The 18,196-nt window shown below is 42.0% G+C and overlaps 1 protein-coding gene across 3 annotated transcripts in view; it reads left to right on the forward strand.

The window, feature by feature from the left end:
* Positions 1-16,963, forward strand: part of kmt2ba (lysine (K)-specific methyltransferase 2Ba) — a 33,314-nt gene extending 16,351 nt beyond the window's left edge. For all 3 annotated transcript variants that reach the window (XM_079655082.1, XM_079655083.1, XM_079655084.1), the window contains exons 12-36: positions 542-688; positions 1,246-1,338; positions 1,490-1,607; positions 1,748-1,861; positions 2,078-2,268; positions 3,332-3,433; positions 3,618-3,728; positions 4,231-4,307; positions 4,468-4,649; positions 5,008-5,093; positions 5,260-5,394; positions 5,563-5,721; positions 6,207-6,324; positions 6,455-6,533; positions 6,877-7,037; positions 7,210-7,371; positions 7,476-9,897; positions 10,393-10,518; positions 10,820-10,938; positions 11,112-11,237; positions 11,866-12,118; positions 12,552-12,662; positions 12,787-12,870; positions 12,965-13,094; positions 15,200-16,963. In XM_079655082.1, coding sequence (XP_079511208.1) covers positions 542-688; positions 1,246-1,338; positions 1,490-1,607; positions 1,748-1,861; positions 2,078-2,268; positions 3,332-3,433; positions 3,618-3,728; positions 4,231-4,307; positions 4,468-4,649; positions 5,008-5,093; positions 5,260-5,394; positions 5,563-5,721; positions 6,207-6,324; positions 6,455-6,533; positions 6,877-7,037; positions 7,210-7,371; positions 7,476-9,897; positions 10,393-10,518; positions 10,820-10,938; positions 11,112-11,237; positions 11,866-12,118; positions 12,552-12,662; positions 12,787-12,870; positions 12,965-13,094; positions 15,200-15,475 — 5,682 coding nt within the window. In that variant the 3' untranslated portion in view covers positions 15,476-16,963. The remainder of the gene's footprint in view (positions 1-541; positions 689-1,245; positions 1,339-1,489; positions 1,608-1,747; positions 1,862-2,077; positions 2,269-3,331; positions 3,434-3,617; positions 3,729-4,230; positions 4,308-4,467; positions 4,650-5,007; positions 5,094-5,259; positions 5,395-5,562; positions 5,722-6,206; positions 6,325-6,454; positions 6,534-6,876; positions 7,038-7,209; positions 7,372-7,475; positions 9,898-10,392; positions 10,519-10,819; positions 10,939-11,111; positions 11,238-11,865; positions 12,119-12,551; positions 12,663-12,786; positions 12,871-12,964; positions 13,095-15,199) is intronic.
* The last annotated feature ends 1,233 nt before the right edge of the window (positions 16,964-18,196 follow it).

Genomic DNA, 18,196 nt, shown 5'->3' on the forward strand with positions numbered 1-18,196 from the left:
CCACTTAACAGGCCAGGCCATCGGGAAACCCCCCGGTCCTCCCGATGGCCAGTCCGGGACTGGGTACAGGAGGCGTAGAGCGAGGGATCATTGTCCGCAAGTTAATCGATCGCAGATGGCGTCATGGTCACGGACGAAGAAAAAAAAGAAGAAAAAAAGAAAAGAAAAGGAAAACCTAAATGGGTCGCGAAATATACTTGGGCGGCCGTTAATATACCTGAGCGGCCCGCCCAAGTATAGTCTGTATGGGAAACACTGTCCCTAGTATCTAAAAATATGAGATTTAAACATAAAAAAAAAGCCAGAACTTCTTGTTCCAGCACATCATAATACATACAACTTGAGCTATCAGTGTTAGACGTGACGAGGCCGGATCAAGAATTTCTGGATGAGAGACTTTTTTTAATTTTGTGGGAAACCAAACCCATGCTTAAACAAATATTAGTCACGGCATGTCTGGAGTTGGATTTTAGGTTGTTGTTTAGGTGTTCTGGTGCTCTGCAGTGCCAATAATAACACTATTGTTTCCTTCTTCCTTCAGATGATATTCTGCCAGATCTGCTGTGAGCCTTTCCACAGTTTCTGCCTCTCATCCGAGGAGCGCCCCCAGGAGGAGAACAAGGAGAACTGGTGCTGCAGGCGCTGCAAGTTCTGTCACGTGTGTGGCCGTCGAAGCAAGAGCACAAAGGTATGCGACCCTGCAGCCCTTAAAGGAAACCCTTTTTCTAAAACAGCTGTATATGTATTTATTTTCCTTGCTCAACATATTCCTTCAGTTCATACTGTAAATAAATATATATTGGTAATATCCTTTAGTAGTGGGTACAAAACCAACAGTATTAAATTAATTTTAATTAATTGGCTTCCACACAAGCAATATGAATAATTTAAAATATTGTACATGCAACTAGGCAATTGATTCTTGGAGTTTTTCCATCTATGGATTTCTTTAAAGAGAAATGTATATCAATAGTGTCTTTAGGTAACACGATCATTACTTTTTGTACTGTTTTGGTTTTTATTTTCATATCTATTTCTTCTACTTTATGTTCTGAATCAACAAACTGTTTTTCCAACTCCGATGCAAAATATACTATAGGATAATAGGTAGAATAATAGATCATATTGCTTTATTTAGATGATACTTTTTTTGACAGATGTATGGCAGCTGATCAGGTGCTAGTCAAGCATTTATGCTATTTATTAACTTCATATTAAAGTACTTTTCTGTTTTCCCCCCTCTAGCCAGTGTTGCAGTGCATGAGATGCCAAACCTCCTACCACCCCTCCTGCTTGGGACCAACCTACCCCAAACCTATGAACTGCAGCATGCCTTGGGTAATATACAAATAGATATTCATATTTCTATTCCTTGAAATGTTTTGGAGTGTCTGAGGGATGTTGAGAGATAAACCATAACAAAAATGGCCTCTTCATCGTGATCACTCCTATAGCCTCATGCTTGCTATTTTGTGTTGTCTTTGTGCAGGTGTGCATGACATGCATTCATTGTAAAAGCTGCGGCGTGACTCCTGGAAAGTCCTGGGACTTGGACTGGAACCACGAGCAGGATCTTTGTCCTGACTGCTCTTCTCTCCACAAAAAAGGTAAAACCTCTTTAGCGTTTTCTTTATGATTTGCAGCCATATTTTTAAGTGGCTATATGTTTGGAAAGCTGACCTGAATTTCTATGTGTGGCTCTAGCAATGGATGTTGTCACTAATTATATGATCTGTATCTCCATCAGGTAATTTCTGCACCGTCTGCAACACGTGCTACAACGCCAATGATCAACACACACAGATGATTCAGTGTTCAAAGTGCAGCCACTGGATCCATTACACATGTGAAGGACTTTCAGGTGAGTAACTCTGTTTATTTATTTATTAAATTCCAAAAATGATTCAGAGTTTTATATTACAAACACTAATTAATTTCTTGTTAGTTAGATAATCACCATGTTATGTTGCAGTGCTTTAAAGTGCTAGTTTAACTTCAACTACAGCTTACTTATTTTAAAACCGAAATTAATGATAAATCTGTATAATAATTAACTCTGTGTCTGTTTGTGATGCAGATGAGCTGGTTGGGATGCTGTCGAGCCAAACGGAGAAAGTGTTTTTCAGCTGCTCCCCCTGCAGAGGGCAGCCGACTGAAGGCAGCAGCTTGAAGGTGGAGCTGCAGGGGAGGCTGGTGGACGGGCTGGAGGAGGTGCTCACTGACCTCCTCTCCCACAACACCACACAGCACCTCCTCAAGTGCAAAATGGTAAGAGCTTATCCACTGGACATTGCCTTTTTTCTTCAGTCATAATCACTCTTAATTTTTCTCCGAATTTGTGTATTAAGCTCAGGTTAAAAGTCTAACAGTTCCTTTTCTTTTTAAACATGTATTTATAGATTTTTTACATTTATCACATTACACAAACACCTCCGAACAATCCCCAACATTAGACATATGGCAGATTACAAAATAATGATAAAATTAAAAGTGTGCAGTTACTAGGGGTGTAACGGTTCACAAACATTTCGGTTCGGTACGTACCTCGGTTTTTAGGTCACAGTGCGGTTCGGTACGTTTTCGGGTACAGCAGAAAAAATTATCACAAAACATTAAAAAAAATTCGGTACGTGTACCGTTACACCCCTAGCAGTGACTAGAAATCAGTTCAAAGTACAGACCAAGAATATAATTACATTTCAGAATTCAACAAAAATACAATAAAAGCACATCCACAAACAGAGCAGAGTACAGCTTACAATTCTCAAAATAGATCAACCATAATCAACATTTCCTCACAGTAGTTTAGTCTTTTCACTTTAACCTTCCATAGCTTCTGCAATGTCCCCATTTTTTTAATAAATTCCCAAAACAATTCCCAAATGGAGTAAAATTCAGTTTCTCAAGAGCCAGACTCGAAGTTAAATTGTTAAACCAGTGGCCTAGGGAGGGGCAACCAACATTTTTCCAACACAAAGCAATTGAACGCCTGGCTTGTAGAAGGCATAGGTTAACCATTTTTCTTTCCCCAACCGATAGCGAACAGTCTTCATCTTTTCATTTCCACCCAATCCCACACGCAATGATACAGGGTAACGTCTTCCAGTTTCTTAAACAGAACAAGCACTGTTTTAAAAGATAATACCCCAAGATTCTAATGCTTGACTTTAACACTGATAAACAAACATTTGTAACGCTTTCCTTCCCTTTAAAATTCTCCAGTTTTTGTTGTTGTTGCAAGTGTGTTATTGTTTTTAGTTTTTTTTTTTTTTTTATATCTACCAGATGTCGGAATTATTCCTCTCATTGTCCTGTGGTTTCTGTGTTTCAGTGTCGGGAAACAAACAACACACAACTTATCAGGGAACAGCAACCAGTGTGTGATCTACAAGCCATGGAAAACAAGTTTCAAGTGGGCGGATACAGCTCAATAGTGAGTTTATTCTTACTGATAATTTACCAAGACGAGCCCTTCTTGTTTTGAATTCCTGTGCATGTACAAAAGCAGTCAGAAATAAATGAGAGTAGCAATGACATTTTCCTTTTTGGATATCTACTGTTGTTAAATCCTCATGATTGAAGCCCTGACTTTCTTTCTCTCTTTCTTGCTCCTTCAGAAATCTTTCCATGCGGATGTTGTCTCTGTGATGAGGAAAGCGCTGAAGGAGGAAGAGCTTCTCCCTGAGGAGCTGAGACCCACCAGTCAGGCCGGGGAACGCTATGTCAAAGTAAGCTTTCCTCACAAATCTCTCACGCCATTAGTTTATTTTTAGAGATCAACGTTTCAAAATGTCCACTAGAAATCTAATAATTTGTATTCCTTTTTCCACATTAACATCACTCGGAGGGGAACAAATCTTATAGTCACAATCTTATATCTTTATGTCTATTCACTTAGGCTATTGGTGTTGCGATTTTTTCCTTTTTAATTCAATATTTGTCTTCTTTTGTTCTTAAAATATGTGTTAGTTTCTCCATTTCTTTGTGTAGGGGAATCCTTTCCATACCATGTTCTACTATTTGCTTTCCTGCTATCAGCCAGCATAACCTTGACTGAGTACTTATTTTAGTACCGTTTCCTCTGTCAGATTACCAAGATTAAGTCACTGCTAAATTCCTCTGGGTTAACAGGCTGTCATTCAATTATTAGACCCAAAAAATAGCCAAGAAAATACACCTCTACCTCATAACATTACCCGTGATCTCACTTTAATTCTTATTTTCTAACAGGTCGTTGAGCAGATGTTCAGTTGGTTTCCTGCAAGCCAACTGAGAAAGTGGAACTTGTCATCTGAAGAATTACCAAGGTAAAAAAACAAGTAAAGTTTACACACATTAGTCCCTTAATATAATGGTTTCAACTAACATCACTTTTTGTATTATCGATGAATTTGCAGACTGTTCACCTAGTCCAAAACCCCCCCCAAAAGTTGGTTTGATATATAACAAATACACTTCTCTTTGTAGTGGCATGCTCCCTGAAGCAGTCCTCCCTCCATCTAAGGAGCACAGCTATGCGCAGTGGATGGAACGGACATACCAGCCCAAAGAGCCCAGGGGCCCACAGGCGGGGAAAACTGAGTCTGTGGTTTCCTCAGTCACGACACAGCAGTTCGGTGTACCGCACGACCGCACTCTGTATTCACATGGTATTTAAACTATTGTATTTGTATCATGTTTTATCAACCTTTTGACAACCAACTCGTCTTTACAGGATTCTCACATGCAATTGCCAAAAAGGAGCTTTCTTTGTCATATTTCTGTTGTATCTGAAAAGTCAAGAGCTTAATCATGAATTAGTCTAATAACATAATAAGTAGAAACGTTTTAAATATTAGTGAACATGTACAAATATAAAACTCAAGGTAGTTATATATAGTAGAATATGTTTAATATAATTGTGTGGCCTGAAATGCAATATCTTTGAATCTGTACTTATTTGTGCTTTATCGCATTACAAATATATACATTATGATACAGTATGTTCTTTGGTATGTACGTTCACAGATGTAAAGGGTGATCTGAATAGTACCAACACTGGAGATATGAGGCAGTGTGCCCTGTGCCAACAAAATGGAGATTATCCTCCCAGGGTGAGTTTGGTTGTCCTTATGTGTTTTTGGTGCAGCGGCTGCAACTACTAAACATTTCCACCAGCAACTATTTTACACTTTATTTCCTTGATTCATTGTTTGGGCTCTCTATCTCTACTCTATCTGCTGCTTATTTATCAACATGATTGTATTTCCCTCCTGACAGGATGCAGGGCGGCTGCTGTACTTGGGACAGAATGAGTGGGCTCATATTAACTGCTGCCTCTGGTCTGCAGAGGTGTATGAGGATAACTGTGCTCTTTTACAAGTGCACAGCGCTGTCTCAAGAGGGCGCCACCTGGTAAGATATTACCTGGAAATAAAGGCACTGTTTCTTGTAGCTGGATAGTTATTTTGTCTCTCTAGCTCTAAATGTTTTAGGATTGGCTTATAAGTGAAAACCTGTGTGAAACATTTTATGATATCATTTTTAGTCAATAAAACATGATTTTTGTCCTTGATTCTCCAGCGCTGTGATCGTTGTGGGCAGTCAGGAGCCACGGTGGGCTGCTGTCTTTCCACCTGCCAGAGTAATTTCCACTTCATGTGTGCACGTGCCAAGCACTGTGTGTTTCAGCGGGACAGGAAGATGTTCTGCTTCAAACACAGAGATCTTGTCAGTGTGAAGGTATAGACACAATTTCCTCCCAGGTTTCTCTTGCATTTGTTTTTAAACAGTAATGGAAGATGAACTCAGATACTTTATTCAGGTTACCAGTAGAATTACAATAGTTTAGACTCTGTAATAAACTCATTTACTCAAGATTAGTAAAGTAAACGTTTCCAAAAATATAAGAGTAGCAAAAGGGAAATTAATCACATCGAAGATTTGCCAATTTCAAAATATTCGTTATCATATTGTTTTTGATTGGTAGGGATAGGACAATATAGGCTTTTGTCACGGGTCGGTATACAAACAACTCATACTGAGATACTTGTGTTCATTTTCCATTATTGGTATAATCCTGAATATTCGCACATTAGTGACTTGGAAAAACTGTCTATTAATTGAATATTAATAGATAGAAAAAATACAGGAATTATTTACAGACTCACACAAGGTGCATGTATATATCGATGTGTATTGATTTGTGGTTTATCACTGTCTCTTAGACGGTGTCTGGGAAGGGGTTTGAAGTCGCTCGGCGGGTATACGTGGACTTTGATGGGATCACTCTCAGAAGAAAGTTCCTAACAGGCCTGGAGCCAGAAACCATAAACATGACCATAGGTGAGATTATCTTGTATGCTGTCTGCGGTTGATTTGAGCCACTTGTGTCTCCATAAAGAGAGGAAATATTACTGCTAAAGGACAGACTGCCCTCAGTGTGCTAAAACACATAATTTCTCCTTTCTTCAAGGCTCTCTGCAGATTCAGAAACTTGGTGTTTTATCAGAGCTGTCGTCAAATGGGAGGATGCTGTATCCCGTCGGCTATCAGTAAGTGCTCATTGACAACATTCAACTGGTAGATCTCTCATTATGTTGGTGACTAAAAACTAGAGATGCACTGATTGCAATATTTCATTTTTCAAAAGCATTTACTATTAAACAACTTTGAAAAATCAAATCCGACTGAAAATTCAATTCAATTTAACCCATTGAACTTGCTGTTTTACTATCTGTGTCAATAAAACAGCAAGTTCAAGTTGTATATCGAGCACGACAATCATGCTGCACGTGTGTTCACTGGAAAAATAATCAGATATATTGGATTATATAATTATTGTTCTCAAAACGACTTTATTTATGTAAATGTGTTCTTCTTCCCTTTCTTTACCAGATGTTCCCGGCTGTACTGGAGCACTGTGGACCCTCGCAGACGCTGCAAGTACACATGTAAAGTGACAGAAGTTAGCACGCCTCTGCCTGGCGAGGAACAAGATCCACGGTGGGACAATGAAGATAATCACACCATAATCCACAGCCCCAACCACCACAGAGGTCAGCAGGAACTTTGCATTTCTTCATTGAATGACAGACTGACTGCTGTTCTGAATCTAACTGTATTTTTGGTTGCGCTAAAGTGTTTCTTGTACAATGCTAATAGTAGAGGATAAATGATTCCAGTTGCACGCTGGTTGTGTTTGTTTTAACACTTTTTCTTCCCTGCCAGATATGGAGTCCCCGGAGCGTTTAAGCTCGTCATCCAGCCCAGTGAAGTCCGCTACTCCATCACCAAACTTCAAACAGCACAACACACCCGGGTCCAAAAGTCCTGGTTACACACAGACCAGGAAACCAGCAGGAGGGTCATCTCGACCTCTTCCATCTCCAGGTAAATAGTTTGGTTAATATGTTTTGATTTTAAAATCCTACTATATTCCTGAAGTAGACCTCACTGGTGCCTTCTCTTCACTCTTTGTTGTTTGATGCCTTCAGGGTCCGCTCTTCCCAAATCGCATCACATTCTGACACTGAGGGACCTGGAGGACACGCGGCGGCCTCGCAGGCTCTCATCAAGAAGCCGCTGCAGTTCCTCGCCAACAGACAGCGACCCGTCTGTGCCGATGACCCTCCGCTCTGGAGGCACCATCCAATCCAGGTGTGCGCTGTTCAGCTCCCCTCCAAGGACATCCAATTTGGGGCCAGCTTCTCCTCCTCTGTCACGACAAAACTCAGTATCACCACCAGTCTGGAGCTCACCACCCCGATCCAACTCCAGCATTACTGCAGGGCTGTCACCTCGGCAAGGAGCCATCACACACTCCCCCAGAGGGAGGCAGAACTTTAAAATCACCACACCCATTTCTGCAGAAGTTCCTCAGGACTTCCTAGCATCGTCTGAGGCAGAAGACGCAGCAGTGGCCACGACCAATGGGATCTCACTAGCACCTGGTAACCTAGAGGAGGAGGTGGCCCACCTGATGGCCCAGGAGCTGCCGTACACGGTGTTCGACACGGACACAGAGGTAGCCGTAGCCTCCATGCTGAACGCTAAGCTTGACTTTGACGAGGCTCTGCTTACTGAGAACGTTGGCCTTCACTGTGTAGCACCGGGCGGGAGGGAAGAGGTGGAAAACATAGTGCAAGATTTGCAGATGCAAGAAGACCACCGGGATAATGACTCTGAAGTTGAAGACTCAAGCCATTACTTTAAATTTGCCCGCACAGTTGTGTGTGATGCAGCTAGCAGCTCGGACGCCTCAGCACAGCTCACTTCAACGCAGTCCATCTCCCAGTTAGATGGAGCGGACGGAGGGTCGGAGAGTGATGAAAGCGAAACGATCGATGATGAAGCTCGGGAGCATACAGAAGTAGAACATGGAGGGAGTCAGATCCACAGCACACATAATACACCAACTAAGCAGCTGACAGTCACTCTTCAGAGGCTGGATTCAATCTACAGCATGCCAAAGTCAAGCCATGACCTTGAGGTACATGAAAGTACTCCACCATGTGATATCCTTGAAAATAGTTATGAAAATGACGAGGTGTCAGTTCAGGAGGAAGAAGTTCCCATGAGCTTTGAAACGCCAACAGCTCAAGCAGATCTGTTTCTGGATTCCACCACAGGCCATTTTACTTCTTCTGAAGTTGTCACTGAAGTTGGCACTGAAGTTGTCACTGAAGTTAGCACTGCTGTGTGCACGAATAATATTGAATTAGGCCTCAAAGAAGACAGCTGCTCATCGGTCGACTCTGTTGAAGGGTTTAAAGATGATTTGAAAGACCTTGACTACTCTCCAGATCGTGCTGAGGGTCAGGAGCGTAAAACCAAAAAGTCTCCCACAGCGCCGATGAAAGCAATCATCATAAAGACAAAATGTCAACCAACAAACCTCCATCGCTTGTCGCCAAAACCTTGTCTTCCACAGCAGCGCACCTTCAAAATGATGTTGCCACCTCGGCCTGTACAGGTTGTAAACAATGCTTCCCCCGCTGTTGTCACTGTTCCTCGCACAATCACCTCCCCGATCATGATCAATGGTTTAAACGTACCCATTCAGGCTGCTGCCACACAGGGACGAACCATCGCCATTCGCCTGGACAACCCGACAGGAAGTCAGCAGCAGGTTGCGATTCAGAATCAAGCCGCATCGACTAGCTCGCCGGCTCCCGCCCCTCAGGTCCTGTTGGTCAACAGACAGGGTCAGATCCTGATCAAAGACCCGAGATCCAACACTTATCAGACCCTCAGCACAAATTCTCCTGCCTACAATAAAATAAGCCAGATTGCCAAGATTCTCCACAGCGGGAATGCTTTGCAGCGCTCGGTCCCTCGTGTTGTGATAAAGCCGCGGTCCAGCCTCTCCGCCACAATCGTCCCCTCCGTCAGTAACAACACCTCAACCACAGAGAGAAAAATCATCGTCAGAGTGATGCCTATGAAAAGCGCTTCAGCTGCCACGACCCCGGTGACCCTGCAGACGGCCCTGCAGACGACCCTGCAGACGACCCTGCAGACGGCCCTGCAGACGGCCCAGCAGACGGCCCAGCAGACGATCCCTGACGCACGTTTCTCTAGCATTGAAGCGAGCACAGCCCAGGCTATCATCGACAGAGCCATGGCCACCCACCGTGAAGTGCCAAAGACTACACCCCTCATCCTCAGTAAAACTTGCCGGCCAAAGGTCAGAAAGCCATTGCCGGTTCAGGCTTCAGAGGTCTCAGATCAGTCACCAGCTGCACGTTCAGAATCCCACAGCAGTTTAGTAATCGAACCAGCACTAGCCTCGTCATCACGCCAGCAGGTCAGAGTCAAGAGAGTGTCGGCGGTGTCCGAACGACCCTCCAATAAGAAATCCAAGATGGACTTTTTGAGGGATCCCTCAAGCGAGCTGGATCAAGTTAATGAAGCTAGGTATTTAAAGATTCCATTCTTCTCTGCAATGCATGTTTAAGTTAGTACCTGTGATAATAACTATTAAAAAGGATAATATTTTCTTATTACCAATGTCATTCGATTCTAAAAGGAAAAAGGATTTTCCTTTTCAGTCGGAACTTATTGTTAGCGTCTACCTACCAACATTTGAAAATGTTACAATAAATAACAATGCTGCTTTTCTTAAAGGGACATAACTTGGAAGACACATTACTGATAAATGCAGCAAAATTAAATTTGAATAAATCACAGTACCCCTTTACATCAAGGAAAAAGCTTGAACAAGACATTTCCAGCAGTAGATGCAGAGTTTGACGCCATAATTCATGAGTTTTTGCAACCCTCAACTGTCAGATAAAACATGGTGGCATCAATAAAACCCTGGAGGCGTAGAATTTCAATCAATCGCATAACGTTTTAGTCTCAGGAATAAGTCATTAAGTCATCAAAATCTTTCTCGATTTCTTCCGTTAGACCGAGTGGTGTGAGGATTAAAGCTCCATCAATGAAGGACATCCTTGATATGGACCAGGAAAAAATGTCACATGAGCCTGAGCAGTTAAGGATTACCGCTCCACCTCCTCCTCCTACACCCTCCAGGTAAGTTCATCTCAAAGGATCTCTCAAAAAAGAGCCTTATAACTGTGTTATAAAGAAACAAGAATGATTGGAGTAATGACTGCTGTTGTGTTTCATGAATTTAATGATCAATGTTTACCCATCTCCATGTGCAAGATCTTATGTATGCTTTTAGTATTTCTTGCTAAATTGGCTTATTTTGGAGATGACCAAATCATGCCCATTTTTTACATTTAATTTACATGTGTTCATTTTTCCTCAAGGAATGTTGTAGTACTTAATTAGATAATTTTGTACTTAAATGTTTGTCCTCTCTGTTCAGGCACCCTCGGGTTGAGACTCCGCCCGCACCTGTACAAACCAACAGTCCCATTCAGAGTAAAACACACACGTGGGTAGGCGCTCGCCACGGAGACCTCTCTGAATGGGGCCCTTATTCAGGTTTGCAACTAAACATTATCTTCAATTGTTTTAAACATTCAGAGACTAACACTTTTGTGTTATGGCAATTTTAGATCTTGTCCTTAATTTGACACACATTATCTATCTCTCTATCTCTTAATATGCTTTCTGGAAATGTAACACCTTTTTGTGATAATTATTTACGTGTACAGGTTTTAGCTCAGACGAAGATGCACCTGCACCCAAACACAGGAAGAGGACGTACATGAACCAGCCACACCTGCGCTTCGAAATCACCAGCGAGGACGGATTCAGTGTGAAAGCTAACAGCATAGAGGGTAAGAGCTGCGTGTGTTCTGTCCTTAGCTCTGGATATGTTAACAAAGCTAACCTAGTAGCTGACCTAACTATCTTCTAGGTGTGTTGTGGTTGGGACACTGTTTTGGAGCTGGCTTATATCGTAACCTAAAACTAAAACGGAGAAAAGAAGTGAAAAATAATGTCCGAATCTGAAACTAAACAACAACAACATATCCTTTCAGGAAAAACATCATGTTATCATAGGGACTGAAATAACACTGCCAATTTTGGTTACATTAAACCTCTGGCTTGAGGAGCCTTGACATTCCAGCAGATGGCGCTATGCTGCAATTGCTTTAATCCCTTTTAGTTTTTTGCATGAGTAATTAAATAACAAGAACATTATTTAAATATCCTGCATTAAGTTTACATTTTTCATCTTAGGTCTAATGTTTTCTTCTGGGTGTATTGGTGAAATAGTATTTAAGATGATTACAGAATTAAACGTTTGTGAACACTTCTACACTGTTCTTAACAATATTTTAACTAAAACTACTGTTAATCTTAGCATGGATTAAAGCATTTGAGACGAGCAAAACAAGAGTGTGGTCAGCTTGTGTGCAGTTTAGTCCTCACACCCTCTTATCTCCCCCCCCCCCCCCCCAGTGGCCTGGCGAGCGGTGATTGACGGCGTCCTTGAGGCCCGCACAGGCTTCCACCTGAAGCAGCTGCCTCTGGGCGGGATGAGCGGGCCGCGGGTGCTCGGCGTCGTTCACGATGCCGTCATCTTCCTGCTGGAGCAGCTGCATGGTGCCGCCAGCTGCAAACGCCATCGTTTCCGCTTCCACCGCTGCGAGAACATAGAGGAAGAGCTTCCTCTCAATCCAAGCGGCTGCACTCGTACTGAAGTCTACACAAGGTACAGTTTTTTTTGTCATAACTGGATTTATTTTTAGGAGTTAATTTGCTTAGGGGCTTACGGCCCCTACACACGGCGGCGTGCGCTGCCGCTTCTGCCCATTCACTTTGAATGCATTGTGGGAGCAAAGCGTAGCTTCTCTCGCGGTGCTCGCTGCAAAAGTAGAGCAATGTTCTACTTTTGACGCCTCGACCGAGGCGTCAGCCAATCGAATCATATGCCAGTAAGAGCTCTAGCCAATCAAACCGCGTGCTTGTGTGTCTGGGGCGGGAGATTCATGTGATTGGTTGTTGGTCGAGTTCCAGCCCCCCCTGCCGGCAAGCGACAACGCACGCCGCCGTGTGTAGGGGCCGTTAGGGTTGGCTTGTGTCTTCTTCTTGTTCAGTAATTTAAATTGCAACTCAAATTAATTAACTTTTTTCCCTATAATCAGGAAAGCGACTTTTGATATGTTCAACTTCCTGGCATCGCAGCACAGAGAGCTCCCTGTCATGGTGGGCCCCTTTGATGAAGAGGAGGATGAATTCCCACTTAAATCTTCCAGGTAAGAGGATTACATTTGTGGCACTTTATGATCCAAATCTTAACTTGAACAGTATTATTCCAGGTGGTAATTTATCTGCCCCTGTCCATGGTGACGTCATCCTTTCTGTGTCTCACTCCCACAGGCGAGCCACCAGCAGTGAGCTTCCCATGGCAATGAGATTCAGACACCTGGAAAAAATCTCCAAAGAAGCAGTAGGAGTTTACAGGTAAAAAAACGACAAAAAGACAATTTCATTAATGTTCAAAACATCTTTTGTTAAAATGTATTTTAACTGATCCTAATCTGAAATCCTCTCTTAGATCTGAAATTCATGGTCGCGGCCTTTTCTGCAAAAGAAACATCGAGGCTGGCGAGATGGTGATCGAGTACGCTGGCACCGTCATTCGCTCTGTGCTGACTGATAAGCGGGAGAAATATTATGATGGCAAGGTTAGAAAACACAGGCACTATTATACTGTATTAGTCTTCATAATCACACTCAACTTATTACGATTATACAATATTCAGCAGAACTTAAGGGGTAAGTATGGTATAATGTATTTCATATATTTCCTTTTACAACTGCCTGGCAATTACAGCATAATAGCACACGGAAAAAAAGGAAACTTACATGGAATCTCAAACTGTTTATTTACATAATTAACATCTAGCTTTTTGAAAATATGGTCTGGAAAAAAAAGTCGGTACATTTCTAAAAGTAAGTTATTCCAAAACAGAAAAGATTTTTCCCAAAACCTGATAAAAGTCCAGAAAATGCTCGTAACTCACACTAACATAATCTAGATCAGGCATCCTCAAAGTCCGGACCACAACTGTCTCTGGACTCTGAGCAAATTATACTTTTCATATGTATTATCTGTGTTATCTGCGAGACATCGCCACAACGCAACGAGTCAAAATTCTCCGCTATGTCCACTGCAAACAGCGCCTTGCATGTACGACTGTTCCACTGTCTGTGTGTGTCTGTCAACACATTGGTCCAATCACATTCAGCATCCCGTCAGCGTTTTTTCCCCCCACCAACAGTCTGCGAATCAGAGGCACAGTAGGGCGGGTCTTCGGAATGCGGGTGGGAAAAATGCGTGTGTTAAAAAAAAAAGAAAAGAAAAGTCAGAGCGAGAGTTAACAGCTCATCTAGTTGCATCTGTACTGTAGCATTTGTACCTAGTTTCACCTACCAGGGTGGCAACTGCAACCCTAAAAATAGGCCTTGCCACCCAAGCTGCCACCCCAGTTGGCAGCTTTGTTTTGAAAGAAATGTTGTGGCTCATCTGACATTTATGAGAGAAAGTTTCTACTGTCTGAGTTCAAGTGAATGCAGCACAAGATTCACGTCTTGTAACCCCTCCCCCGGCCCTGGCGCGAGCGTGGAAATATGATTGACCTAAGTACTGAAGGAATGAGATATTTGCGGTCTACAATGACAGAAAAGAGACTGTCAAGTTTGGCTGTACTGAGCATTGAATCAAAACGCACTAAAGCTTTGGATCTTACTAATTTTGTGAGGCGTTTTGCTGAACAAAATGGTTATCGCCGCATTCAGCTGTAATAGACATGTCACCTTGATGCTCTGCTCACGGATGAGCATACAAAACTGTTAAAATGATGACCTTACCTGTGTAAATATATTTTTTTCTTTGTGGGGGTCTGCCCCCAAAAAACAGTTTTAAGTCCTGAGAAAGTCAAATAAGACGGTGTGTAAAACTACACTGCCCAGCCAAAGAAAATTAACCACTTTGATTTAACTGGCCAGTAGGTAAGGACATTCCACTGGATAATAACTGAGTATAAAAGAATACATGACTAAAGTGATGGAGAGTGGGAGACCATGTTTGAAGGCAAACAAAAAGAGGAAATAACAGGTCAAATCAAGCAAATCCCCCTCTCAGATTCCACAGCAACCAGAAGAACATAAACACTGGCTGATGATTTGATTAATCAGCTTTGTGATGGAATACAAAATGCACAGTGCATTTCCTTAGCTGTGGATGAGTCCACTGACACCACTGACATTGCTCAGTTGCTGGTGTTTGTGAGTTTTTATGATGAGGCAAAGGGGGAGTTTGTTGAAGATGTATTGGGCCTGACGAACCTCAGTGGACACACAAGGGGGGAAGACATTTATAAAGCAATGATGGGAATGCTGAATGAAAGAGGGTGCTGCTGCCTTTATTCTTAACTGCAGCTCTTACACTGCGACTCTGAGGGATCAAGCACAGACACAACAACAATGAAAACTGCTGCATACAGATTATTTTTGTTTTTGCAACCTCGTGTTAAGAATCTTGTTGCAATTGTTTAAAAGTTTGAATGACCGTAATAAACCGACCTTTGTCTTATTGAAAAAAAAAGTTTGGGACCTTTAACATTTGTATTTGAGTAACCCTGATCTAGATTGATGGATTGCTCTAAAGTTAAGAGTAAATATATGTATCTTAGATTTTGGGCTCAACAGTACCTTTTATTTATTCTTGAAGAAGTTCCATGTACTGAAAATGTGAAATGTGATGGTTTCATCTCCCTCCCTCCCTCAGGGGATCGGCTGTTACATGTTCCGCATCGACGACTTCGACGTGGTTGACGCGACGATGCAAGGCAACGCGGCTCGCTTCATCAACCACTCCTGCGAGCCCAACTGCTACTCTCGCGTCATCAACGTCGACGGACGCAAGCACATCGTCATCTTTGCCCTGAGGAAGATCCACCGGGGCGAAGAACTCACCTACGACTACAAGTTCCCCATCGAGGACGAGAAGAGCAAGCTGCACTGCAACTGCTCGACGAGGCGCTGCCGTCGCTTCCTGAACTAGTACAACACACACTCACACACAACGCACAAATAGCCATCTTGACAAATGCACTTGAAATCAGGAGGCTGACTCTGATGAACTGATGAAGGTGACTGTTTTGACGTAGCCATGAGAGGGAATTCTCTGATACACAGATCTGCTTTGCTTTGTTGGAAACACAATTTATAGACTGATGGAGGACATTGCTGTCCCCTGAACTGCTGTGAACCAGATTAGAGCCATATGTTTCTGAGGAGTACTATTTTGGTAAATGCTGGAGTGTAGGTCTGTGAGAAAGTGCAGTTAAATTAAGGACAATGCACCTTTTTTGGTTGTTTTTTTTTTTGTACCGTTTCACCATCTCATACACACATTCTTACTTTTTTACATTGAATTTGCCAGGAGCCTCTGCTAGAAGGCAATTATTACCAGCTACAAACAGTGCAAGCTAAGATAGCCCGATTGCAGCTATTACTGTTATGCTGGTATATTTGTAAATACAAGGTTACAGAGGAGGATGAGGAGAATTTATTCAGCACCTTACTTTGACACGACCCTCTCCAGCAGCACTGGTGTCGCAGCAGGAGGGACGTTCAAACACATTCATCTCCAGGCAACTTTAGTGCAGCTGCGTTTTAACTTCAGTCTGGAGACCACAAGGTGCTGGGGACATTTAACCCAAAAGGTAGTTTTAACATAGTTACTCAAACCCTTCCCCCCCCCCCCCCCCCCCCCCCCCCCTCTCAGTTGAAATGTCCTGTTTTTATTTGTGACGGCAGAAATGCTGTGATCTAAATGCTTTTATCCCGCAATTACTGTCTGTTCTTTATCTGTTAATTTGTAATGTTTGTGTATTTGAGGTCTATAAGGGAGAGTTCCCTGGTGCAGCCAGGGTTCAAACTGAATATAATGATTTTGCTCCGCTGAGTCCCTAATACACCTTTTTGTATTTTTGTATATTTGAACAATAAATGTATATTCAACAAGCTGATTGAAATAAATGTGTTTGAGCTTTTAACTTTCTATTTGTAAATTGAAGTTGAATTTATAAACCGAAGCTATTGCTGAGTTAATCAAAGTTTAAGTTACATTTCACATCCTCTTGTCTCTCACAGTTGTACTACCTCAAATATATTATGAAGCAAGATTTAATGAATTTGATGACTCATTTGGTAAAATAAAGATTCCTTATTGTTCAGTTTCTAATCATTACTTCTTGATGAAACAAATAACATCAATAATAATTCTTGCTATTCTGCCTGCGACCTACCCCTTTGTGCAGCTGAGTTTAGCTCCCGGATCTAGAGAGATTTGAGACATTTTAGTTAAAAGGCTGAATGCTGTGGAAATATGTTTTCTTTTATTTACTGTATTGTTACTCAATTGGCTTATTATGGATCCTTGCCTGTAAAAAATTGTATAAAGAATTTCTAAACCTGTTAAATATTTTTTTACCTTCCATTTCTTTTTTAATTTATGTTCAATAAAAATTGGAAATGTTAAAATGTGCCTTGGATTTTCATATGATTTCAAATCAGTAAACATATTTTTTTAATGGAGATGATTAAGTGAACATGTGCTGTATAAATACCCATATACATTTGAAATGTGTCTTTAATATTTTTTACATGTATGCAGTGTGCGAAAAAGCACACGTCCCACCGTCCGGGACGTGTTATTTACAATAACGGACAAGTAGATCTTGTAATTGACTTGTCCGGTGGACAAGTGACGTTTTTCGCCCTCATTTATTGACAAATTATTGACAAATTAAGTTTACAAAAGGCAGAACTCATTCGCAAATTGTCCGTGTCCGACATTGTTCGTTTAGAAATGTTAGTTTCGGTTCTGCTTGTCAATTCCTAAGGAAATGCATCTCGCCGCTTTCTGTACTGAGACAGGGGCATGGCGTGGCGGGACGTGTAGCACAGTGGCAGGGTTGGGAAGCAAAACTCGGTTCCGAGTAGGAACAAATAACAATTGTCAGGTCCCGGGATTAATAAGAGTTGTGAGGACAGGACGCGAGGCCGAACCCCGCGGACCGCAGCTCTCTCTCTCTCTCTATGCTCCGGATCAGCTGATCGCTGCAGCTCAGCGTCTCTCTCTCTCTCTCTCTCTCTCTCTTTCTACACACAGCGGATCCGCTGCCCGTTTAACAGCCTCATCTTTGTCAAACTTTCTTATGTTCTTTCTTTAACACGTAATGAAGATTATTAAGCGTTTTAGCTCCTGTGTTGTTAATATTGACCGCCATTTCCTTTATGAAGTGAAACAGCCTCCCTGTCTGTGTCCTCGCGTTTTCCTCACATCCCCGGACCCCCAGACTCGGAGGAGCACAGGGATGTCAGTATTGTTTATGAAGCAGGGTATAGAAAGTACATTATTGAAATGAACATACTATTTATTTACTTTTACAAACGGTGTACAAACATGTGTATTGCAGGACATGTGTAAGCGTGCAAGCTTCTTTAAGTTGTAGAAAAGCGTACGCCTATAGGCTATGAAAATAATGTATTATTATTATTAGGCCTATAGTGTTGGACATGTGTGGTTGGACTCTGTCTCACAGGCAGGTTGCAGCATGTGTGTTGCCATATTTGACATTCTGGACAAGTGAAAAATGTATTCGGACAAGTAAATTGCCAAACTCACTTGTCCATGGACAAGTACTCTCTAAAAACTTTTTCTCACACTGTGTATGGTATTTTTTTTGGTTGTCTTTTTTCCTGATAGCGGAACCAA

This window comes from Notothenia rossii (assembly GCF_949606895.1).
Source record: "Notothenia rossii genome assembly, chromosome: 10".
Taxonomy (NCBI): domain Eukaryota; kingdom Metazoa; phylum Chordata; class Actinopteri; order Perciformes; family Nototheniidae; genus Notothenia; species Notothenia rossii.